This window comes from Hippocampus comes, unplaced genomic scaffold (assembly GCF_001891065.2).
Source record: "Hippocampus comes isolate QL1 unplaced genomic scaffold, H_comes_QL1_v1.1 scaffold7, whole genome shotgun sequence".
NCBI lineage: Eukaryota > Metazoa > Chordata > Actinopteri > Syngnathiformes > Syngnathidae > Hippocampus > Hippocampus comes.
Window position 1 is genome coordinate 2795161 of NW_017842060.1, and position 24322 is coordinate 2819482.

The window sequence follows — 24322 nt, forward strand, 5'->3', positions numbered from 1 at the left end:
CCCCGCTGTACTCCCTTCGCTCATCACGCTCGCTCTGAGGGTCAAGACCCACTCTAATGGCGCACAAAGAGACATAGATTGATAATTAAGGCGCTTACACCCGTGGAAAAAAGCCTCCTCTAATGTGATTTATATCTATGGATCTTCTGTCAGATATGAAGAGGAAGTAATTTATGAAGTGAACTTTTGGGAAATGCGTTTTTAACCATCTGCCATGCATCATTGTCTCTTAAGACTAATTTTATTACAGGAATACGTGGAAAGTCAACTTGCTCCTTGCTTTTGAGCTGTTTCCGAACAGGAAAAGCATTGGTTCAAAAGGCTCAGTCCCGATAACATATTCCGACAGAGAAAAATGTCCTAGGTATCGTGTGATTGGGTGTGCCGCGGGGCATTAGTAGCCATGTGTCCACTGTTATTAATCAACATGACACCAGGACTGAAATTACCAACCCTACCCTCTTTTGTCGCCCCCTTCTCACTCAACGTAACTCAGTGCATTTTCTTCGAGAAATTCCAGGGCGAACTAGAAATTCTTAAATAGCACCACAAAGGGGCTGCGCCAGATTAAAACTTTCATGGTATCCTAGTAGAATGATTTTACCTTGACAAGTGTAGAAAATGTTGAAATCTGCTTTTTGGAAAGATGCGCTTCCTGTGGGGGAGTGTACCCTCTTTGTGTAGTTGTGTGGATGTTAGAAGAAATTACATTTTTACATTTGATTATTTCCCCCATGGTGATTTTGATAATATTCATTCTGATTTTTTTTTTTTTTAAATGTGTAAGGGGTCAAGGGTGATTGTGCAAGGTAAAGGTGGTATGCCGTCTGTCAGGATCTTGAATGTAGTAAAAATTTTGGGGGCTGTTTAACAATTTCACCCCCCGTTTCTTTCCTCAAGTCGAACTGCGCTCAGTACTCGGCCGAGAAGCGCGACGAGGAGAAAATGTGCGACCACCTGATCCGTGCCGCCAAGTACCGAGACCACGTGACGGCCACGCAGCTCATCCAGAAGATCGTCAACATCCTCACCGACAAACACGGAGCCTGGGGGGCCTCCTCTGGCAGGTACTGATCAACAAAAATATTCAATGAAAATGTAAAACGTAGGAAAGAAAATCCGCAAATATGACAAGTCATTCCGAGTCCGAAGCAATAGCGATTCTGTTAATAAAAAATCCATTGTTTGCTCAATACGGTATTAACCTTAATACCAATTTGAAACTCTAGTCAAGGGTTTATGTTTCAACTCCCTGACGCCTTCGAGTGTGTAACGGCCATCTGATGATGCTTGTTAGGCTGCCACAATCCCCAGAGGGTCTCGATGTATAGCCTTTTTTTGGTTTTGGTTTTTGTTCGTCTTGTACTTCGGTGTCCACGTCTCTCTCATTCCTCCTCCTTTTCTTTTGTAGTATACAGACACAAAGGCAGTTCCGTTTTCAAATAGAAGCTGGTGTTCTGCACCAACCCCGGCCTCAAAGTCTCCCATTACAGACCTTGGCGGCTATTGATGCTTTTCCTAATGGCCGCCGATGGGCGTGCCGAGCCATTGGCGCGGGGCCTCGCAGCACCGCTGCTCTTTTCATAAATCACAATCAGTCTGGTGCTGTTACGTCAATATTTTTGGTCAATTACTGTGAAGGTCAGGTGGCGCGGCTTTCGCACCAGAGCGGCGGCGAACTATGCGGGGTTCTCTTTGCAGGAACATCTGCTGCAGAGAAAATTGTGTAAAAAAAAAAAAAAAAAAAAGAAAATCAAAATACCTGTGGCCCCATGTGAGGGAAGTTTTATATACAAAAAAATTGTATAGGAAAATACACCAAAAATATATAAAAAGTACACTATTAAAAAATAACTGCAATTGGCTGGCAACCGGTTCAGGGTGCCCTTCGCCTACTGTCCGAAAACAGCTGGGATAGTCTCCAGCACCCCCGCGACCCTTGTGAGGATAAAGTGGATCGGGAAATGGATGGATGGATGGAATAAAAAATAATTCAATATGAGCAAAAAAAAACAAACAAACAAAAACAATGGAACCAATTGATGAAACGGGCCTGTGAAAATGAGAAGGAACACGTGCACCTGCAGCCTCTTCAGCAAGGCATTCTTCAAATCAAAGACAATGTACACCCACTGTTAAACCGTTGTTGCATGCACCTGCTTTAAAAACAAAAAAAAAACATAGTCCCCAAAGTTTCCCTTCAATAAAGAGTCGTTGAATGAAAATATTATCTCCCGTCTGGCTGCTGGGAATTGTTGCCGCCATCTAATATCACCGTGACCCGCCTGAACGCAATTTGTGTCTTAATATCCCGCTTCCCGGCAGCCGCGGCCTCGAGAGGGAACAGGCGTTATGTGAGTTGTAATTTTTTTCCGCCCCCATCCTTCGTCTTTATGTTTGTTTGGTTCGCATCCGTTGAGGATTCCCACCTGCAGCATCCGTCGTTTTCTGCGCCCTCGTCTGTCACGTCCCGCTTCAGGACGTCTCCCGCAAAGCGGACGGATTGGGACTATCCGTCCATCCGTACACGTCAGCCTGTCCTATTTCCTGGAATGAAAGCGAATATCATGCAGTGTATGCTTTGACGCAGTCTGTCCACGTTGTGTTTATTCAGGTCAGGTTGCATGTTTCATATAAAGTCGGCCGGTATGATGGAGGATGCCCGTCTTGCGGTCTCTTGGGAAACACTCGACCCTTTTTCCATCTTTCTCTTCCTCATCCTCATAAACTGACTAATCTAGCGTGCATTCTAGATTGTTATAGCTCACCAGGGGGCGCTACAGTGGATTTGTATACCCGACAAAAAAAAAAATCACGGTTGCGCTCATAACTCGTTTTCATGCTAACAGTTTGGAGCTGAGCCTTGAAGCTCCAATCTCAGAACTGCGCCAGCCACCAAACTCATTTCATGACATTTAATGAAACATTAGGAACTGCTTGTGAGTCGTGTTTATTTACATCGCTCTTAATGACGAAATAGTCTGAAAAGACTTCTCAGGCGCACAAAGTGCCGCAAGGTAGACGCCTGTGGGGAAGCAGTTCTTCCCCAGAAACTGTCCCGGTCGAGTTTTTCAGCATGCTCCTCAGCAACACCTCCAGGAAAGTGGTCCTCAGGACCAGTCCCAGCAGGTTGATTCAGAATCCACAGCAACCTCACTTTGCTCATCACCACTTAGCCCCATTCCAAGCAGGAGAGATGTTGTGGAGCAGAGTGGAGAAGCGGCAGTAAAAGAGGCCAAATAGGAATATGAAAATGTATCTCGAGTCGAGATTGAACCGTTTTTACACTCATAGCAGCCTTAATTTCAGAGTACAGAACCCCAAATAGAGTATGCTGTAGAACTTGCTGGCTTCTTTTGACCTTTCTCGACCAGTAAATTCTCCAATAAATGAGGGAATTAACAGGGAGAGAAATCAACATCAGCATTCGATCTTGCTTGTGGCTGGAGCACGAAGTGAGTTACATCTTCTGTCCCTTAGCTAATTTGATCTGCGTACTGGAGTATAGGAATACATGTACCTTTCCAGCCACACTCGCAGGTACCGCTAGCAGAGTCCCTACTCAGCAGGGCTTCAGAGTGTACGCCATACGGGTGACGTAAACCAATATGGGTGGTGCAGATTGGAGCAATCGAGGACACGCGGCTCTAATAAAACGTAATTGTTTTAATGAGCAATTTCCTTTTATGATACACATTTTCTCCTGAACAACTCTAGAGAATGCCCGGGGCAACCCATCTCTCTGGTGTTTTTGTCTCTCTTTTTTTTTTTTTTTTTTTTTTTTATGGCCGCATCAGCATCCCCTTTTCATTCAGGCTTTATTCCGGGGCTCTTCACCTCCGCGCCGTCCCCCGCCTCCTCCTCCTCCTTTTGCTCTCCCTCATACGAGCAGCTCATTTTCTGCAGCAGAGGCGCTCTAATGGACACCCTTAGGCTAGAGGCTTCCCAGCCGAGGGACATCCATCTTTTTGGCTTGTCACACTCCCGCCTGGCGAAAAATCTTTGTGATGTGCACTCCAATTTTTCCCCACTAAATCAAATCTTCCGCCCCTTCAGAAAAAGACGAATGCGCCGCGAGGTCGGCGCGCCGCCGAAGAAATCAATACGGGCAAAATTTAAACAGTATGGCCCGTATTGATTGCGAGATGGGAAACGGACAGCTTTGTAAACCCTCCGCTGGACAGTTAGCTGACCTGTAATGGACAAACTATTGATATTAGCATTACTGTTTCATGCTGTGCCGTGTCATTTTTGCCACTATGCCCCTGAGAGATGGAAGGAGAACACACTCAAATAGACTTATACCATGAGAAAAAAGCCATTCACATTTTTTACATGTCACTGTACTTTTTGAATGTTTTTGTTCTCTTTGCTTTAACTTAAATATCCTCATCAAATGTGCATCCCATCCCGAAAATAATACGGGCGGTAAAATCTAAAAATAAAATAAACTCAACAAACTTGCTTGCTTAATCAAGATGGCCGATCCGTTCGGATTCAGAAAACAATTTGAATTAAGAAAAACAGTTTCGAATTATAAAACAATTTTGTGCAAATTCAACGATGGGGGAAAAACAGCTGAGCAAAAAAAAAAAAAAAAAATCTACTCACTTTTGATATTATTAAGGTACTATGTTTGTCCATTGTCTCATTCCAAATCTGCCAAAACAATTATTAGGCCTTCTCATGTTGTAGTGTAGGGCAATAAAAGACCTGCTTCAATGGCAACCAAGCCATGTCTGCCATCTAGTGGTGAATATTGATATTACAACGTAAACTTACAGTCGATGCATATTCACAGTTCGGCACCCGCAAATTCACGTTTGCGGATTTTTACATGAAGCCCATGTTGAATGCTTATCAGCATTGTCTGAAGAAATTTGTGGGGCGTATGTGTTCATAAAGATTTACTAAAAGGTTAAGCCCAACTGAATTGTACATGGGCAGGGTTTCTACAAGGATGAGCTCGAATACCACAATTTGAGAATCACTGTGCGAGAAAATTTGCCCAAACAAACACCAATCAGAAGGTGATATCCTAAATTACTATATATATATTTTTTTGCCTCTCTAATATGGGCAGAGCATGGCATTGAAGGTTCACACTCGTTTTGAGGATTGGCCATGAAACAAACTTGAGAAAAGGCTTTGCTGAGCTTCACACTTCTTCCATCGAGTTTCCTGTAGACAGTTGCACACTCCACGGCGAGGACAGTCGTGTTCACATCACAAGACAAATGTGCGCGCGAGAAGCCGCGACAGCTTGATGAATCTCTCCCGGGACGCTTCTCCGTTACAGACCTAAATCACAATTATGATACATAATTGTGAATGTATCGCACGCGTTCAAGCCGAGGCCTGCACTATGTCTACGTCGCCCCTTCTCGTGCAAATTTTTTCTTTTTTTTGGGGGGGGTGCTACCGGCGCAGGGCTGAAAAAGGAAGTAGGACTTCGGCACGTCAATGGGGATTATCAGCGCTTCGTGTACGTGCACCCTCGGAAATGCGTGACACGATACGGGCAGGAAGACGGAGAGAGGACGGATGAAAGGCAGAGTAAAAGATTCATCTCAAGTGAAGATAAAGACATCCTTTCCTCTTTTCGCAGTGTACATCAGCGAGTGTACAAATCTGCATGCAAAACGGTCGGCGGTGTTGTTGGCTGACTGAAAAAGTCAGCGTGCGGAGCAGCTGGCAAACAAATAAATATTCCCAAATTTAGTAGGTCCATTTTAAATCATGTGGAGCGGCACCATCCATTTTCAATTATGTTACATGTTTATGAGGAAAAACATTCAAAGCAGATGTTTGTCATAAAAGTCAAATCAAATTAAATCCGAGTTGCGCACAGACACAATTTCTCAAAGGAAATACTGAAAATAAAAATAAGCTTTGGCAAACCTGGGAGTTGTTTTGTTACAACCACTGGTAATGGTCCAAATCCCTCCCCAAAAATCAAGCTTCGACTTACCTAGCCAGTGATTGCCAGTCTTTATTCAGCCATAGATTTTTACTCACAAATGGGCACGTCTTAAAAGGAATCATTGTGGGGGAAAAAAAGCATCCCTTGTGTGTGTGTGTGTGTGTGTGTGTGTGTGTGTTGTGTGTGTGTGTGCGTGCGTGCGCGTGTTTGTGTGTGTGTGTGTGTGTTGTGTGTGTGTGTGTTGTTTGTGTGTGTTTGCGTGCGTGCGCGTGTTTGTGTGTGTGTGTGTGTTTGTGTGTGTGTGTGTGTGTGTGTGTGTGTGTGTGTGTGTGTGTGTGTGTGTGTGTGTGTGTGTCACAGGTGGCATGTGTGTGTGCGCGCACGTGCCTGTGTGTGGAGGGGGAGGTGTCTTTTACTTCAAAGTTTTTGGGAGGATGTGAGGGTGGGGTGGGGTTAGATTATGGAAAATAATTACTTTAATTCCCTGATTTTGTGAATACAATGGACCCCCACCCAACTGCAAAGTATTGACACTCATTCTAATTGCCAACTCGTTCACTGCCAGTGACGGCTATAGACGTCAAAGATTGATTTTTTTTTAAAAAATGTATTTAAAAAAAAAACATTAAAATGGGCTAGCGGTAAAGAGGTTAACTCCCTGAGTGCCATCGCCCACTATTATAAGCAATCAATTTTAACTGGGCTGGCAGTGAATGCGTTTAAAAAAATGTAAGGAGTTTGTCGGGTTTAAAAAAAAACAAAAAAACTGATCTTGCGTTCTGACTTGTATAGAAATCCGTGTGACATTGCTGCCATCGGTATGGAACTCCCATCGTAAACCGAGCACCCCTTGCAATCATTCACGTCATCTATTGTAGCCATTTAAATATTTTTTGCTCTGCTTTTCAACAAATCTGAACACAAACTGGACCTCACGCTGAGCGGTGGCAGCTGCATCTCATTCGACTACAATTAGCCTTTGCCGCAGTCCATCAAAAACACACAATACGAATAAATGTAAGCTAGCCCTCGCCCCGCCTCCTGTTGTGGACGTGGATATCGTCAGACAACCTTCAGCTGACTGAGTTTCGGGACAAAAAGGATGTGTCCGATGACGTCTGACAGATGTGAAATAACAGCGAGCGTCCTACCGTGCGACCAAGCTCGTGGATACGTGTTACAATATAACCCCAAACGCTAACATTACCTCCGCTGTGTATACAGTGCAGTGGTCCGGGGGGGGGGCTGCAGGGGAACTGCAGTAACGTGTCACGGCGGAGCGTATTGACGGCTGAGGATGTCCATATGTTAATATGTTAACACGGCAGAAAAGCTGTCTCGCAGATGTAAATGTTTGCTCGAGCGTTTGGAATGAAGGTGAAGTTCAACGGCTACTTGATAATGACGTGTTTTTATTCGCATTTATACAAGCATGACAGTGACGGTATTCATTGTTTTCTCTTAATGATTTGAAACGTTTGATAACCCAAAATATAGATAATTATTTTCTTTAATCATCAATCATCATGAAAACAGCCTTACATCTCACAGACGGCACGCCTCCCAAAGAAACTGAATTGATTTGTGCGCCTTTTTGCGTATACAAGTCCTTTTATTTCAAATGATGAATTCAAAGTTTTGGGTTGACATACCTTATGAGGCCCCAACCGATCATATTTCAGCATCATTTCACTGTAGTTTCTATTTTGACCTTGTCAAACGAAATGACTTTTTTTTTTTGTCGTTCACGATGGTCGCGCTGTCAGACGACCGGATAAATTTCATTCTGTGACTCGGACCGGGCAAGATATCACACTCCAAGTCCGTCACCAATTAGACACAGCTGGTGACGGCGGCATTATGTGCATTTGTGTTGTTTCGATGTTCAGGAAAGTTTAAAAAAAAGAAAAAAAAAGAAATAAAAGAGGATGGACTCATTCCTGGATGCTGTTGAGAGATTTTGGCCACTTGAGTAGTTTTAAGACTCTCTCGTGTGGAGCACTCCGAAGCGGATCAAATCGCGACCGTCATCGAGTTATCGCATGCTGTGCGTGCAAATGCTTCTGCATAATGGTCGTGTATCCTCCCGCCAATTAAATTTTAATACAAGTTGCCTTGTTGTTATCCTTTCTTGTAAAATGTAAATAAACATTCAAGCAAGCGTTCGGCGCCTTGTTTCTTGCTAGCCGCGCGAAATAACGTTGCACCACAACGTGCGCGGTGACGTCATTTTCCCGAACTGGAATTGATAAGGGAATCGTGTACGAGTATGGCAAACGGTGCCAAAGAACCGAGAACCGGTTTTTGACTCCCATCCCTCGGTGTGGTAACAATAAAGCTATTCTGATTCTGATTCATCGCATTTTTTTCCCGTTCGATAGAGAAAGGTGGTACGAAATATGAGTGTTTTGAGGCAACAAATTAAAGTCTTAAGTCAAGGCACCACTGCACTTTGAAACATGCTCTTTTAATCATGTCTTTGGATCCTCTTCAACGTGGTCTGCTTAACAGCTACGGAATGTCTCGCAGGGCGCGATGAAAGATGGCTGCTCTTGGCTGGACTTGGGTTGCAACTCTCAGATTTATGAGTTTCATATACCCTTAAGAAAGTATATGGCCAAGGTCACGATAAAAGGTGGGCTGATCAATATCTGAATGAAAAAAAACCCTATCACCCCACCTCACTTTCTCGCCAGGTGCAATATGTGGCGTGTATCGATTGTCAGGGGCCAGTAGTTAGTCAAAGGCTATCTCCTTTGACTAACACCTTCACCACCTCCTCTTCCTCCTGATAGATTGGTACACTCAACCGCTGCTGTAATTACGCCCAAGCGCCAGCAGGTCATTTATTTTGCCGCTTTCGCCGTTTGATCCCCCCCCCCCCCAAAAAAAAAAAAAAAATTGGCCGGTCTCCACCGTGGAACAAACAGGGACATGTAAAGAAGCCGCGCGAGAACAGCATCGGTGTTCAACTTTATTCTTTATCCAAACAGCAGGCATCTCCACAAAGCCCCCCCCCCCAAAAAAAATAAAAAATTTGAAAACGGGGTGATGGTTTCCAGACAAATCAGTTATTTTGTGTTGGAACATTTTTTTGTGGGGGTTGGGTTATCGCTCATAGGAAGGTTTTATCAGAAAACACCTTCAGATCAGAGTGTGCCAGTATAACTTCATTATAACTCCAAAATATCGTTTCAAACTCACCAATTTTTACGAGTATCCTGTATTTTTGTGCTTCTGAACTTCCTTCAAAACTCACTCAGTAGTGCAATCTACAAAGTTCATCATAATTAAATTTTTTTTAATTGCATTCAAATTGTGGCTTATTTATACCTACTTGAGATGTCAAAATGGACCAAAAATGTTTTTTATTGCATCAATATTGATGAAGTGAGAGCATTTTTGCTCATTTGTGTTGCAAGTCAATGTTGTTCAAAGACTTGTACTTTCTAAACATTCTAAACCATATGGCAGGATACATTATGATCATCTATGGTTGTATATTTCTTGTTTTTATCCCTGAGCGAATTATCCCCATCTAACCTTGAGCTCCTCTGCTGTTTTTTGTTTTGTTTTTTTTGGTCTTATTTTTCGAGGTGTGACGGACATGCGGCGCTGCGCCGTCAGATTTGTCACCGCCGCTCAAGAGCATCTCTGAAAGCTGGAGGTCAGGGGATTATTAAAATGGGCCAGTAATGGCAGAATTATGCAACCTGGGTCCGGCGGATGGCCCTCATTACACTCGGCAGCGGCGGTGATAAATGGCCATAACGGCCTGTTGTCAAAAACACGGGGAGGAAAAAAAATTTGATGCTTCATCAAAAATACAGATGGTGCCACTTCAGCGCGACTCCGTATTTACGAATAATTGTCACATCTTAAAAACATTTTTTTACACCTGCTTAGATACTATGTTTTGCCGACTTTGATCACGATTTACGACATAATGTTTTAATCATCACCGTTTAGATGATCGCGTCATTGTGTGCCTTTTTTGACACCCGCTTTTTACTGAGTGTAATTGCTGCTAATTGTCAAGGCGCACATTAAGCTGCTGATAATTAGGCCTCAATTTGCATCCTTTCATTTCGGGTGAGGTACCGACAGCCCCTTTGCCTCCCACCCTGGGGAGCACTTTGATCTGCACAAGCTGCTTGGATGTAACATCACTGCGTCTTTTTAGTTCGGAGTGCTTTTTGAAAGCGCTTGGCTGAATTGGAATTAATTGGCGCGAGTGGCTGCTGGTTACACTGTGTGTCCCGGAATCACAAAAACTCACTCAAATCATCGGTAAGCCTTTTCTTGCGAGAATATCGCATTTATTAAAACAAAGTAAGAACCCTTTGAAGGTTGTTGCTGCCAATTTTGGAAGCCAGTCTCGTGGTTCTTTGACCTGAACGTTACCTCATCTCCCAACCATTAGCCAAGTGGGAATTAACATACAAACATGTAGATGCTCTCTTTAAAGCTCCATGGTTGAAAATCACCCGGGACTTAATCACAGCAAACAATCTCAGGCGGGAAGGTGCTTGCTCCTGTTTTTTTTTTTTTTTTAATTTGAGTCTGGCGACGACTCGCCAGAGCGCTTCGCTCTTTGTCAAAAGAGCGTGGCAGTGATCGCTCCACATGACAAATCCTTAATCTCGGCCTTTCTCCCCAACACGCGCTTTATGCAAATGGCGCCCCCCCAAAAAAATGATCCCCGGCACTACGCGGCGGCATTTGAGCAATTTGAGGGGCCCCGCCAATAGCGAGCGGCATTAATGTCAAATAAGCGAGGGGCAGGAAATCCTCGACTCTCATTGACCGTACAACCAAATTAATTTAGTGGAAAAGGTTATGTATGACTGTTTGTGCCCAAGTGCAGTCACTTGTGATGATATATGAAAGCGCCTTCGCTCGCTCGCTGCGAGAAAGGTCATCTCGTATCATTTACATAGCGCCGACATTTGCCGTACTTGCTCACACGTTCGGGAATGGAAGGAGAAATATTTCATGGCGCTTAAAAGAACATTTTTGCCAATCTTTGATGGCAAATAATTTGTCTTAAGCACACTGAAAAGGCCACGGGAGAACGTTGAAGAACCGCCATGCATTTATGTTTAAGGCCAGCGATTTCTCATAGATTTAAAAAAAAAAATGTTTTAAAGAGCAATTCTGCCATTAGTTGCAAGTACAAACAAAAAAAGAATAGCCCCGGATGCCTCTCTCATCAATCACCACGAAATTCGGTTGATGCGTCTGTCATGAAAAATCTGATGGATGCATGCCCAAAAATAATAACAAAATTTGAAGACATTTTACTGACCGAAATAAAATAAAAATTGTACTTGACTATGTTAAAGTTGTAGTTCCCCCAAAATTAGTGAGTAAAACTAAAAATTAATTAAAACAAAATTAATTTAAAAAAAAAGTCAATGTGAATAAAAAATGAACTATAATGAAAAATTAAAAAAACATTGTAACCCAATTTGAAACCGCCATCTCTGTGGTAAATTGCATGAAAAAGGGGCCTAAATATCTCCCTGATACCAGTTTCACTGATTGACATAAAATTGGGTGTACCGTATTTTCCACACTAAAAGGCGCACTGGATTATGAGGCGGACCTTCAATGAATGGCCTATTTTGTAATTTTTTTTCATACATTGGGCGCACCGCTATTATAAGACGCAATCTACAATGCATCCACTAGATGGAACTACAGAACGATCAGATGTCAGTAAAACTTAAAGCAGCGATACAGTTCACTTAACCAACAGCACGTTATAACATTGACTCGTTAACGTTGAACTCCCTTGCCGCTGCTCTATTTCCGTGTTCAACTGCGTAATCGATTGCCTTAAATTTCAGCATGTCTCGAGCAAGGAGCCATTTTGGGGTTCGAAATATTACCGGAATGACCGTACACAAGGCGCAACGGATTTTAAGGCGCGCTGTGAGCTTTTAAGAAAATGGAAGGCTTTTAGGTGCGCCTTTTCGTGCGGAAAATACGGTACATGTCAATCGCTACAGGATTTGCGATAACATAAAATTTTGGGGGGACAAATTCTTGGGAGAGTTAAGATCAAATTTGCAGCCAATCTTGAGGCAAGCTCCTTTCCTCTTCAGTATTTGTGGAAGTACATTCGGCGGTTTTCGACTGAAACATGGTCGTTATGTTCTGAGGCGACTTTGCCACATGACTTTACACAGCACTGATCGGCTGGATCGGATCAGCAAATATTTAGCTTTTTCTGCAAAATTGGTGATAGGTTGTAATGTCATCGTCTCACCATTGACCAGTCGGACACGCAAAATAAGACTTCAAAGCAAATGCAATCTCGTTCACTGCAGGGGACCTTTTCTGCTGCCGTTAATAATTCAAGGCATTTCCCCCCCCCCAAAATTTCATTACTGATTTTGGGTTCATATTTTTCCCCCTCATGCATTTCACCTACATGCAAATTCTGGCTACTTGTGGGCTGGGCTTGTCCCAATCCGCCATAATTAGAGCGGATCAACTGAACAGTCAATTAATTACAGTTAATTGGTCCATCTTCTGATTGGATCATTCATCGCTTCTCATTTTTTAATTGGTGATCGGTTCCTCAATCCTAATCATGGAAAGCCTGATTAGGATTGAACCTGTCAGGGCCATTAGCTTTTCTCTTCATCTCGTGAGTGAGTCTCAACTGAACTAAAGGAGGTGTGGTCTGAAGCATTGGTAGAGGAAGTGCCTTGAAGGACAGTTTTGTACTGTGATCATGGAGGTTACGTTCTGGGGCGGCTTTGCTTGTCCGGTTGTGATTTTTTTTTTAATCTCTGTAAATTATTAATCTAATCTGAGTGGCCGGCACAGAGACGAGTACGTGGCTGTGGTTCATTGTCGCACGTTCTCTTCTGTGGAAGCATTTAGTGTACCTTAGACACCTTTTTGTGTGTGTGTGTGTGTGTGTGTGTGTGTGTGTGTGTGTGTGTGTGTGTGGTTATGTGCTGTTCTGTGACACGCGATGTACTGATTGTTATTCTGCAGCCGCAGCTTTGCAGAGGCTTGCTGTTATCATGCACTTCATTGGTCAGAAATATGTATTGCTGTATAGACATCCAATAGATAGATAACCTATGTGGGCTACTGTATGTTTCCATACAGTATAGCGTCATAGACAAATTGCAAAATATGCCATTTGCACTGCACATATAGTGGAATGGATTTTCAATACTGCACTGATACTAAGTCATATTCAGGACCGCATGGATGGCACATCATGTTTAAACGTGTTTTGTGTGTGTGTGTGTGTGTGTGTGTGTGTGTGTGTGTGTGTGTGTGTGTGCTGTTATGTGCTGTTCTGTGACATCAGTTTTAAGACTGTATAAAGAGCAGATTGGCTTAACGAGAAGGCCGTCCAAATGCCTTTTTATGAGCGCACTAATTAGTAATCACACAAAAGTGGTTCACTGATCCACCGCACGTCGCCCCCCCCCCATCCCTTTTGTTATTTTAATTGTTGTTATTTTGAAGTGCGGTGGCGACGACTGCGAGGCAGTAAATCCTGCCAAGGACGCGCCTGAGCGGGATGAATGAGCGCTGAATAATTTATCACTTTTGCGGAAGCGCGAGCGGTCGAGGTATATTTCACGCTCAGCCCTCATTAGGACCCCCATTGTCACCCCCTTCTAGCCCGACACTAGCAGAGGTTGTCGCGCGCCCACCCCCCCATACTTTACCACCCTTCCTCTGACTAATTACTCCAACTCACCGCTTCACCTTCCTGATGGATTAATGTGCATTGTGTGAGGCGCATAGAGGACTCCCCCAAGCCCCCCCCCCCCTCCTTTCGGGAGATGAGAGACATGTTGTGTCCTGATCCAGAGTTGAATCATTATTTTCCTTCCATGAATACCATCACAGGCAGAATGATGAAATGCACACAATATCGCAGGGAAACACACGGTGGAGATGCACGCGAAAGGTTCGAGACGCAAAATGGTTACCGCTCAGTGAAGTGCAGTAGACCCGGACTAATTGCCAGTTTCAGTGTCGCCTTGAAGTACGATTTGTCAGGCTTTTTCGTGATACAAGCCGTCAGTCGAGATTTTTTTCGTTTTGTTTTGTTTTTTTGTATCTCAAGTTCAAATTCCAACTCACTTTGCAATAGCAGCATTTCAGCAACTAGTACACAGTTCTTTAAAAAATAAGATAAAAAAAAGAAGCTTCAAGCTGTTTCATGCCACTCTCAGTCTGAGTTGACTGTCCAACCGAACATCAAGCTGAGAGAATTACTCGTGGTGTATTTTCAAAACAACATAGCTTTACCTTACGGGAGGTCCGCATAGTTTAATGCTAACAAGTAATGCAAAACACCCTTAGCATGTGCGCACTTAGCTTCGGTTGTCTCAGTTTTTGAAGTGTGGCATATTTCAGCATCAACAGTCTAAAAACAACTCACAGTTCATATTGAAAAAAAAATACAGGCATATATTCTTTATCCTCATTGAAAAATGAGTACTATTATATTATCGTATCTTTCCGAGTTCTTCTTGAAGTAGTCTATTCTGATTTGTTTGTCCGCATGACTTTGCAGCGTTATACTGCCTCCCAGTGGTGAACATGGGCACACCAGAAGTAGCAGCACAATGAAATGGCTTGCAGCATTAAATTATTAGGCACGTAACGTGTGATTATTTACAGTACATTATATGTATTTTTTTTTTTTTTTGTGCAGCATTATAAAATGCTCTTTTTTTCAAGGAATGAATTGAACTTATATCTCATGGTATGGCTCGTAATCTCCTGTAAAGCTACTCAACGTTAGTAATAATAGTAATTTTATAGTAGTGAGTGGGGTAGTAGTGAGTTGGAGCCGATCCCGGCTGACTTTTTGGTGTGAGAAGTTGAGGACACTCCGGATCGGCTGCTACTCCATCACATACAAAGCTCCAACAATGCGATATGATGTCATCTTGTCCAGCTGGCTTTTCACAAAACTTCATGATTTCTATCTGACTTGAGTTAACAGTCGGTCCTTGGCGGAAGTCTTAATAGTTTTATCCATAAGCTGATACATAATGATGCCTTTTAAGCTTCCTTTTTTTTTCCCCCTCACAAACAAACGTCTAGGTTTTAAGAGGCCCGTTTTGGAGAAATTGTCGTCATTTTCTCCCGCAAAGCTCTTTTAAAGGCCGCAGTGTGATCGTTGCCATTAGAGAGGAAGATTTGCGAGGCGCCCCCAGCTGGAGCATAAAGCACGCCGGGGTTCCTCCATCAGCCGCCGCACTGCTAAAACCATAACCCCCCCCCCCCGCACACAGACAGCACACACTCCATACATGACCAGTTTGCGAAATAAATAGTTTTTGTGATGCTATTTTTGTTTTCCCGTTTAACCGTTAGTGTCTCTCAAATGCAGCATTCTTTTTCTTGAAAGATGTTGGCCAGCACATCAAATTGAACCTCACTGCTATCAATCAAATACTTGTCTCTCCAAGTACTATCATCACCAAATCAAATCGGCGTCCCAAAAATATGACATAATTTCACAGGCCAGTAATTCTGGCAAATCTTGTTGAAATAACCTACATTTCCTTTCTTTCTTCTTCTTTTTTTTTTTTTTAAATAGAGAATTGTGACAAATTCCTCCCAGAATAAATGTATGATGTTCAACACCCAAACTTGTTCAATTGCATTGAGCTACATTTCGTAGATTTCAACATAATTGCTTTGATTGTAGGCTCAAGTGTTTCTCAAAAATCAGGCAATACCCCCCCCCCGCCCCCAAAAAAAGGCTCATCTGTTACTGGAAGCTACTGCAACATTATTGTATGCAGTTTCAACATTAAACACTCTGCTTGAATATAAGACAAAAAATGTGCTTTGTGATTCAATTACAAAATGCACTTAAATGTTCAATTTCTTATATTTTTTTAACCTTATTTACAAACCGCTCGGAAATGTTGCTCATTTATGGACTTTTTTTTTAACTACCGTTTACCGAGACACAACAGATGCACCTGATTATCAAAATAAAACTTCTTTCAGACTCTGATCCAAATGTTTTTTTGTTCAGTAGCTCAGCGTGAGCTGATATTCAATGTTCCACAAATGGGTACCGGTTCGCAGCCGCCCATTTGGCGATAGCTGCTCTGAAGGTTTTGACAAAGATTGACACACAATGCAGCTTTCTTGGGCCCGACCCGAGCGCGAATGCCGGGACGGGCCGGAGCACGCTGGCTAGGTAATTGCTAACACATGTGCTCGTACCTTTCGCTGTCTCGCTGCAGCCGGCCCAGGGAGTTCTGGCGCCTGGACTACTGGGAGGACGACTTAAGACGGCGTCGCCGCTTCGTCAGGAACCCCTTCGGATCCACCCACTCAGAGGCCACGCTCAAGGCCGCCGCTGATCATGGTAAGTCGGCTTGCTGCTAGCTGCTAGCGGCAGGTACCACATTAAATTCACTTGTGATCTGAGCGGCAACAGCTTTTAAAATGTTCATTTTTCTGTTTCTTTGCTACAAAACAGTGGCTGGTATCAGTGGTAAGTAACATTTCTATCCCCTTTTTTTTTTTTTTATTTTCTTTTGGGAATAGTGTGGGTCAAAGTTTCGAGGTGTACAATTATGTTCAAGAGGACGGTGTGCATTTTGTTTCACTATTTAAAATGGGTGTCCGAATAACATGTTTGTGACATGATTTTGCTAAAATGCGCAAAGGCTAATGAATACAAATAGCACCCCGCAGCCACTATGCGGACAACTACTGGACTCTGGCCATCCGAAACTCAATGCAGCTCTGCTTACCTTTTGGTTTTTGACTTGATTGTCCCTTTAGTCCTTTAGCTAGCATTTAGAGCACCTCACACATCAAGTTTTGCCTTTGTTGCGACAACAACGACATTGATTACCCTCGGCAGGTGTTAGCGTGCTCCATAAGAATTTCAAAGTTTCAATGAAATCTCAAAATGTGGCCAAATTCTTTTGTCGCCTCTCTGTCATAGCACAACAACATCAGAGGAGTTTAAAAAAAAAGCCCAGTATGCTACCTCACGCCCTGGGAATAGATCATTAAAATAACTCAGACTTTATTTTCCCCCCTCCGATGTAACCTTTCGTCTTGTTTTCGCCGACCCGACATTTGTTGCGGAAGCGCGACTGGAGATGAGAACGTCGGGCCCTGGTTTCCAAGCACGGAGCGCAAAGGTCATATCTGGCTGTAATTATGTTCATCACACGAACGCAGAGGGGCAGGCAGAAGAACAGGACTGGGTGGAGGGGGGGTGCGAAAAGAAATGCACCCTCTCGCTTTCTATTAGGGGACAGGGATGGACCTGAATTCAGATTTGGCAGGGAGGTGTCGGGGGGTACTAGCAGGATTTCTACGTTACGAACAACTGTCGTCATTCACGGCGTGCCAAGATGGTCGCAAGGCTGCCGGTAAATCACAGTCGGCTGTTTACGTCTGAAAAGTACCACCTCGCCATGGCCAAGGGGGGTGGCCCTGAAGACTAATGTCTGTGTTCTGGTCATCCAACGACTCATTTTTGACAATTTAATTGCTGGACCAAGAAAAAGTGGAAAGTTAGCCGCTTTGCTTTTTAACGAGGCCTGTCAGCAACATGCTATTTAGAACTTGGTTATCGTCGTGATCGTTTTTGGTTGGCTCCCAGTTTTTGGCTCGTATGTTATATATATATTTTTTGAAGTCTTATTTTATTTTTTTTCAAAATCATTTTTCACAAACAAAAATAATAATATAGCTCATAATATATGTTTTCAGTCCGAAAAACAACCAAAATCTTTATTCTTTTTTTTTTTTTTTTGCATTAGGACGTCTTGATTTTCGATATTGTAAAAGTAATTGTAAATTCTCAATTTTGTGACTGTTCCATTATCAATAGCCTATAGGCTAATTCCTTGTCTTAAATTCCTGAAATCTTTTACTAATAACTTATAGCAAATGTTTGCGCAAACTGAATACAATGGATATTTTCCGGTTTATTTAACACCGACGCTTAATTGTTCCCAACTACACACTTTGCCGGACGGCAATTCTATTTTTTTGTCAAAAAAACATAACCCAGTGTAATCGTAGAGTGACGCTTATACAACTGCGAACTAAAACGACAAAACTTTTGACTGTAATCTGATTGTAAGCCGTGTTGCACAAACGGTGGTAGGGGCGTACGCGCCCACCCTCCAGGGGGTGTGCCAGACGTTCAGGGGCGATCTGGTTTGATGTCCCTGTTTTTTTTCCTGTCTCATTTTTGTTTTATAGTGTCCTTTAATAATTGTCACTTTCAATTCTATGTTCCCCCCCACTTAATATTGTGTATTGTTTCTTTATTGTATTATTTATCTCAAATTCATTTCAAATTTGATTTCATTTTATTGCATTTTTTTGTGTTTAAATTCTTAACATGGAAACTCATAAAACACTCGACTAGATGATAACACTGCATGAAATAATATGCATTAAATACATATAATGTATAATATTGTGTTAATACCAAAAATGTTAACGTGTCGATTGACTACTTTGGTAATCTCGGGAATGACCTCACACATTCATCCAAGATATCTTTCAAGATCGAGCTACTCTAGTGTGGCTTTTAACAGGTTGCACACGGCAGGGTGGGGGGCGCGTATTCAAGTGAAAAGCGTCAAATTTGAAATCCATCTCCGTTTTGGAGCCCCCCGTCTTTCATGCCCACCGGCCTGGTGTGAACACACAGTCATGTGGTACGTATTAGGACTGGGGGGGCACTGGTAGTAATTTCAGCGCTGCTAACTAAGGAATCCTCCAGGGAGGCCTAATTACAGGAAGAGCATTCTAAATATCAACCGGCTGCATATTTTCTTCCATGACAAGGGATTTTTTTTTTCCACGGGCCGACTCTTCAAAGACTCACGTTGCAGCTGTGCATGTTTTTTTTTTTTTTTTTAACTTGTCTTGATCCACCTTCAGGTGTTGATGGAAGACAACACAACAATGTTTCGCTGACTGACTGGATTAAAAAAGATTACTCAAGCGCATAAACACACACACACACACACACACACACACACACACACACACACACACACACACACACACCCGCCACCACCACTGAAGCAGCGTCACATGATGTTTGTGTGCATGCGCGGCGGGAGAATGTTTATAGCACGTTAGCTTTTCCATCCCGCAGTGTTTGTGGTGTTACGGTAGTCCCGTTTCAGTGCAGGCTCATTTGTTGCTTCGGTGTGACCTTAGCATGCCGTCACATGTCATGACAAATGCACTCATGAATTTCACATATGGTGGATATAAAAAGACGACACACCCCAGTTCAGATTCAGATTTTTGTGTTATTAAAATATTTTACCAAGGTGTGCAATTTAAAAACTTTTCCCACTCTGTCACCTATAACCTTAATTGCTGTGAATCAGGAATTTCTTCATTGCGAGACTAATAAAGGATTTCTCATCTTATCTTAATTAAAAAATAGATATTTTTGGCTGGGGAAGTAAAAACAACTGAGATAATGTTGCACAACCGCACACACCCTCTTATAAATGGGGATGTGGCAGTGTTAACAATGAACCGGTCCAATTCAAATTGATGTGAAATAGAAAGTCAGCACACACCTGCCGCCATTTAAAGTGCCTCTGATGGAGCCCAAATAAACTTCAGCTGTTCTCATGAGCTTTTCCTAATGTTTTTGTTTTGCATTCTATCAAAAGCCTGAAGGTTTTGTGCCATCACTGGCTGCTTTTTTTTTCACTGGTGATGTGCTCCCTCCCTTTGTGTTAATGCCTTGGAAACAAGCAGATCAAACCATGATAAATTATTTGACATGCTTTGTCGTACGTAAACAACAATAAACTCTTAACCTAAGTTTGGGAAAAGGCTGCTTAATGTCATGGGTTATTTTATTTATTTATTTATTTCCCAAATGAACGGTGGGTGTCGGGAGATAAACATGAACCTTCCTTTGTTAAATTTTAAACTATTTAAATTATATTTTTATTGATTTTGGTTGTATGTTTTTTTCTTATTGTCTTCAATTTCTTGATACTAGTAGTGTTTTTATTTGATTTTGACTTATTTTTATCATTAATTTGAATTCGTATGATGTTTTATATTGCATTTTGTATTTATTTATTTTAGTTAAAATCTCAAGGAGTTCTTTACTTTTCATTCACTTTCTATTTTCTATATAACACGTCATGGAGTTGATTTTAGTATTAAAATTGTTGAACACGGAGACAACGAAGCACTTGAGACATTTACCGAAGTCCTTCGACAATGTTTACCTTTTAATGCCAGATATGTGAAGTTAACAGTCCCATTATATCCGACAGGAAATGAGACGTCTGTGAGCTGGCAGCCTGTCAAAGCAGCTCTGCTAATTTTCTCGTGAATTTCTACCTTTCCACCTTTTGCGTCATTTAATGTTCATTGTGCGTTGTGCTAACCCGTCATGGGCTATTTATGGCCGTTTTTGGCCGTGCCATTCAGTAGCGGAGGGTCTCCGCGTGTTGTTGCACCTTCACCGGCAACATGTTTACAACGGCTTCATTTTTTTTTTTTTCTCTTTTCTCTGAGCAGAGATTATCGTTGCTGTTGAACTTTTCACTGCTTGTCTACGATGCTCCAACCGCAAGGTGCTTCGGCGCCAAAAGTGAAGCCGACATGAAAAATTAAGTCACGTGAAGCGAAGAAATGGGACAAGATAATTGAACCATTTGCGTGACTTGCTCAACTATTGGCTGTTAAAGAAACTACAGCTCTTTACTTTCAAACTCAGCTGTTTGCAAACGTGAGTGACATCATGCACGCTGTGATCGCCAGATTACAATTTCAGCACCCCAGCGCCTTCAGACTTCAGTCTCACTCCTCTCTCGTTGACCAGCATGTACAACAAGAGGGAATGAAACTGCACCTCCTGTATGCTAAACAACAATCTAAAGAGGGTTCTTGCATGTTTTATTAAAAAAAAAAAAAGTTTTATTGATGATTTAATTAAATTGTCTGATGCGAGTAAAATTGAGAATATACTGTTATTCCCTGGTCCGGCACAGTTTGCCTTTCCTGTACAAAAACCAGTGATTCTTGAAGTGTGTTCTGAGGACCGCTAGTGGTACGTGAAAGAATCACCGATTTAAATACAAATAAAATTCATAACATATAAAGCATAATGAATTAGAGTGAAACATTAATTCACTCTTTAAAAATCCACAGTGCCCCCTTTTTATATTCTTATTTATTTATTTGTTTGTTTGCACAGTTCAGTTGTATTTAACTTTTAAGTACAGTACAGTACATACTTAAAACTGGGTCAAAAATAGCCCAGTTTTGGTTAAAAAAAAAAAAAAACAATAATAATGGACCAACCCACTACTTGGGTCGATTTGACCCAAGTAGCGGTTTGGTCCACTTTCTGACCGACATTGGGTTATTTTGGACCCAGCTTTTTTAAGGGTGTGCATTTGCGTGTAGTCTTTAGCAACTGTTTCAAAACAATTTCTATATTTGTAATTTATTTCATTTGAATCGCTAAGCAGGCTTTTTTTTACGCCTAGTGTTCATGTTCAAACTGTACTTAACCTCACTTTGACTTTTTGGAAATAAAACTTCCACCATGGTATTGATATTTTCATGTTGGCCATTATGGTGGCACTTGAAGAGCTTCATATTTTTGAAGGTGCTGTCAAACGTTTGAGGAGCACTGTGCTGAAGCATGCCGCATTCCTGGATTTCTTCTTGTTGTCGTGCAGTGACCGAAGACGACGTGTTGAAAGGCAAACAGTCCATCAAGACTCAGGCTGTGGCGCACCAGAACTCTGAGAGCGACGCCTCGCTGGATGCCGACGACGACACGTTGTCGTCTTTGGAGGAAAAAGAGCTTGAAAACTTTACCGGTATGAAAAAAAACAACAACAACAAAAATAATAATTGGGGAGTGCCCAGTTGGGGTTATGTGGTTGTTTTCTTAACATCAGCCTGAATTGTTCATTACTCTCAAGCTGAGAGTTGTTCCTAATATTTTGACCCTCTTGTCTAAATGTTCCCAGCAAAACTATTTAAAAAAATGGGGGTGTTTCAGCTGGGTTGGGTACTGGTTGTCTACCACAGTGCTTCCCAGTTCAACGTTTTATTATGAGAGATGTCCCTAATATTTTGTCCCTCTCGTGTAGCTGTTTGGTAAGATACCAAAAATATTAAAAACCTAAACAGCATGCCATAAAAAACTTGGATGGTGCCGGGAGGGGTTATAACACTGTAAAAAAAAAAAAAAGTTGGGTGAACTCAAAATTTTAAGGCCACACACCTGGACGACATTTTAAGTTGGGCACTTCAACAGAATATTTGATATATGACAATCTGATAATTGCCTTTCCCTCATTATCACCAAAGGGGAAAAAAAAAGAGTTGAGAGAGCTAATTGTACCTTGTCTTGTCCCCCAACTTAAAGATAAAAGTACAGACAAAAACAAGTTGTCATGGGGCAAACGACTAGCTTGTTTTGTCAAGCTAACATTGATGACATAAATGTTAATAATTTATATTTCAAAGTTGTTCAAAACTAAGTTACCGCCACCACCCAAAAAAATTACGTTATTTTTTTACAGTGTTCATGACAAGTGTTTCGAATGTTCTCACAAGCTCATACAGAAGATCATATCAAGAAATGGAGGCTGTCAATTGGAGTTACAGAGTGGTTCTTTACCATCACGCATATCGAGTTGATTTATCAGGAGAGCTGTTCCTAATGTTTTGACTGTCCCCGTGTCACTCAATAAGAGCACCAAAATATTACAAACCCCCACAGTGGTATAAAAGAAACTGGAGGGTGCCCAGTATGGCTCCGTTGGTTGTCGACTCCAAACATTTCCACTTCAACCGTGCATATTTGTATTGCGGTTGAGCCAAGAGCTGTTCCTAATATTTTGACCCTGTCATGGAGCCACTAACTGAAAACAATTGTATTTGAAATCCTTGAGGCTAGCTGCACGACAGACGACAAATATGAGACAGGAACTTGGGATATGCTACCAAAGATTAATTCAAACATTAAGTTGATACAAAAAAAATAAATTGGGGGGGAGGATGCACATTTTTTGGTCTCATTTGAGATGATGCAAGTGTGCTTATATGAGTGCACACACACACACACACACACACACACACACACACACACACACACACACACACACACACACACACCCCCACACCCGCCCGCGCTTTAAGTAACACTAATAGATTTACACTACAGATATGGGTTTTTAGTTGACCAAAAACCCAATTTTACGCAATTTACTGCTAATCAAATATTATCATCTGGTAATCGGATTGGATGATGTAATCCTTTTATACAGTGCAGGGCTCTATTAAAATAATGTTCAGTGGGATTATGTTGACCTTTTTTTTTTTTTTAAGATTTTCCCCTTGGTTTGAGTGATTATGTATTTATGTAAATTCATAGTGTGTGTGTGTGTGTGTGTGTGTGTGTGTGTGTGTGTGTGTGTGTTTTAACAATACATTTGTACGACGAAAATGGATTGAAAAGTCGCTACGAAATTACAAAAAACAAAAAAAAACGCAAAGAGCCTCCTTTTACATGCAGAACATTTTGGAGCATTTCAGGTTCTCAGCTGCATTTTTAATATGTGGTGCGTCGTTTCTCTCCTTTGATTTTTGTAATTCCCTTCTCGCTCTCGCAGGATTAATTAGCCGAGACGTTTATTTCTACGATACGTCCTTGTTGTTTTTAACGTACTGCGTCTTTTTTTTTTTTTTTTTTTTTTTTGCGCCTTGCCCCCTCCTGATTTTGCACGCGTGCACGTGCACCATGCATGCATGCATGCAGGCCCGGTCAACGTGAGCACGACGGCCCAGCTGGTTGCTCCGGCGGCGGTGGTGCGAGGCACGCTATCCATCACCGCCTCCGAGCTCTACTTCGAGGTGGACGAGGACGAGCCGGCCTTCAAGGCCATCGAGCCAAAGGTAAGCCACGCACGCACACACGCAAGTCACTTAAAAGGCTTTCTTTTTTCATGCAAGCGTTTGTCTTCAGAAGCAAAACGAGTTGCGGGCCCACAGAGGACGTGTTATATCCAATATAAATTAAAGGGAATATTTTCATTCACGTTAAATGTCACTGCAGATTTGGGTTATTTTGTGGTAAAAGTATAAAGCAAAAAAAACCAAACAAAAAAAGTAGTGCCGGAGCTGATTGAAAAAAAAACAATGAACATTAAATTAATAAAAATGACATCTTGAATATGAAAATCTACATTTGATGCCACTTTTGTGAAGTTACAGGTGGCCCTTTTCCTTCCACTAAATGCAGTCGAGTGCATTAAAATGTGTTTTGGGGGCTACACTCGCATATTCGAAATTCTGAACGTGAGGACGTCGCGAGGGTAAGAAAAAGTCATCGAT

The 24322-nt window shown here is 42.0% G+C and overlaps 1 protein-coding gene across 8 annotated transcripts in view; it reads left to right on the forward strand.

Moving 5' to 3' along the window:
* lrba (LPS-responsive vesicle trafficking, beach and anchor containing) overlaps positions 1 to 24322 on the forward strand; it is a 180274-nt gene that overhangs the window by 84762 nt on the left and 71190 nt on the right. For 5 of the 8 annotated variants that reach the window (XM_019861882.1, XM_019861874.1, XM_019861876.1 and 2 more), the window contains 5 exons: positions 901 to 1067; positions 16183 to 16307; positions 16422 to 16436; positions 21655 to 21798; positions 23748 to 23884. In XM_019861882.1, coding sequence (XP_019717441.1) covers positions 901 to 1067; positions 16183 to 16307; positions 16422 to 16436; positions 21655 to 21798; positions 23748 to 23884 — 588 coding nt within the window. The remainder of the gene's footprint in view (positions 1 to 900; positions 1068 to 16182; positions 16308 to 16421; positions 16437 to 21654; positions 21799 to 23747; positions 23885 to 24322) is intronic. The other 3 variants (XM_019861878.1, XM_019861879.1, XM_019861880.1) reach the window with 1 other exon arrangement.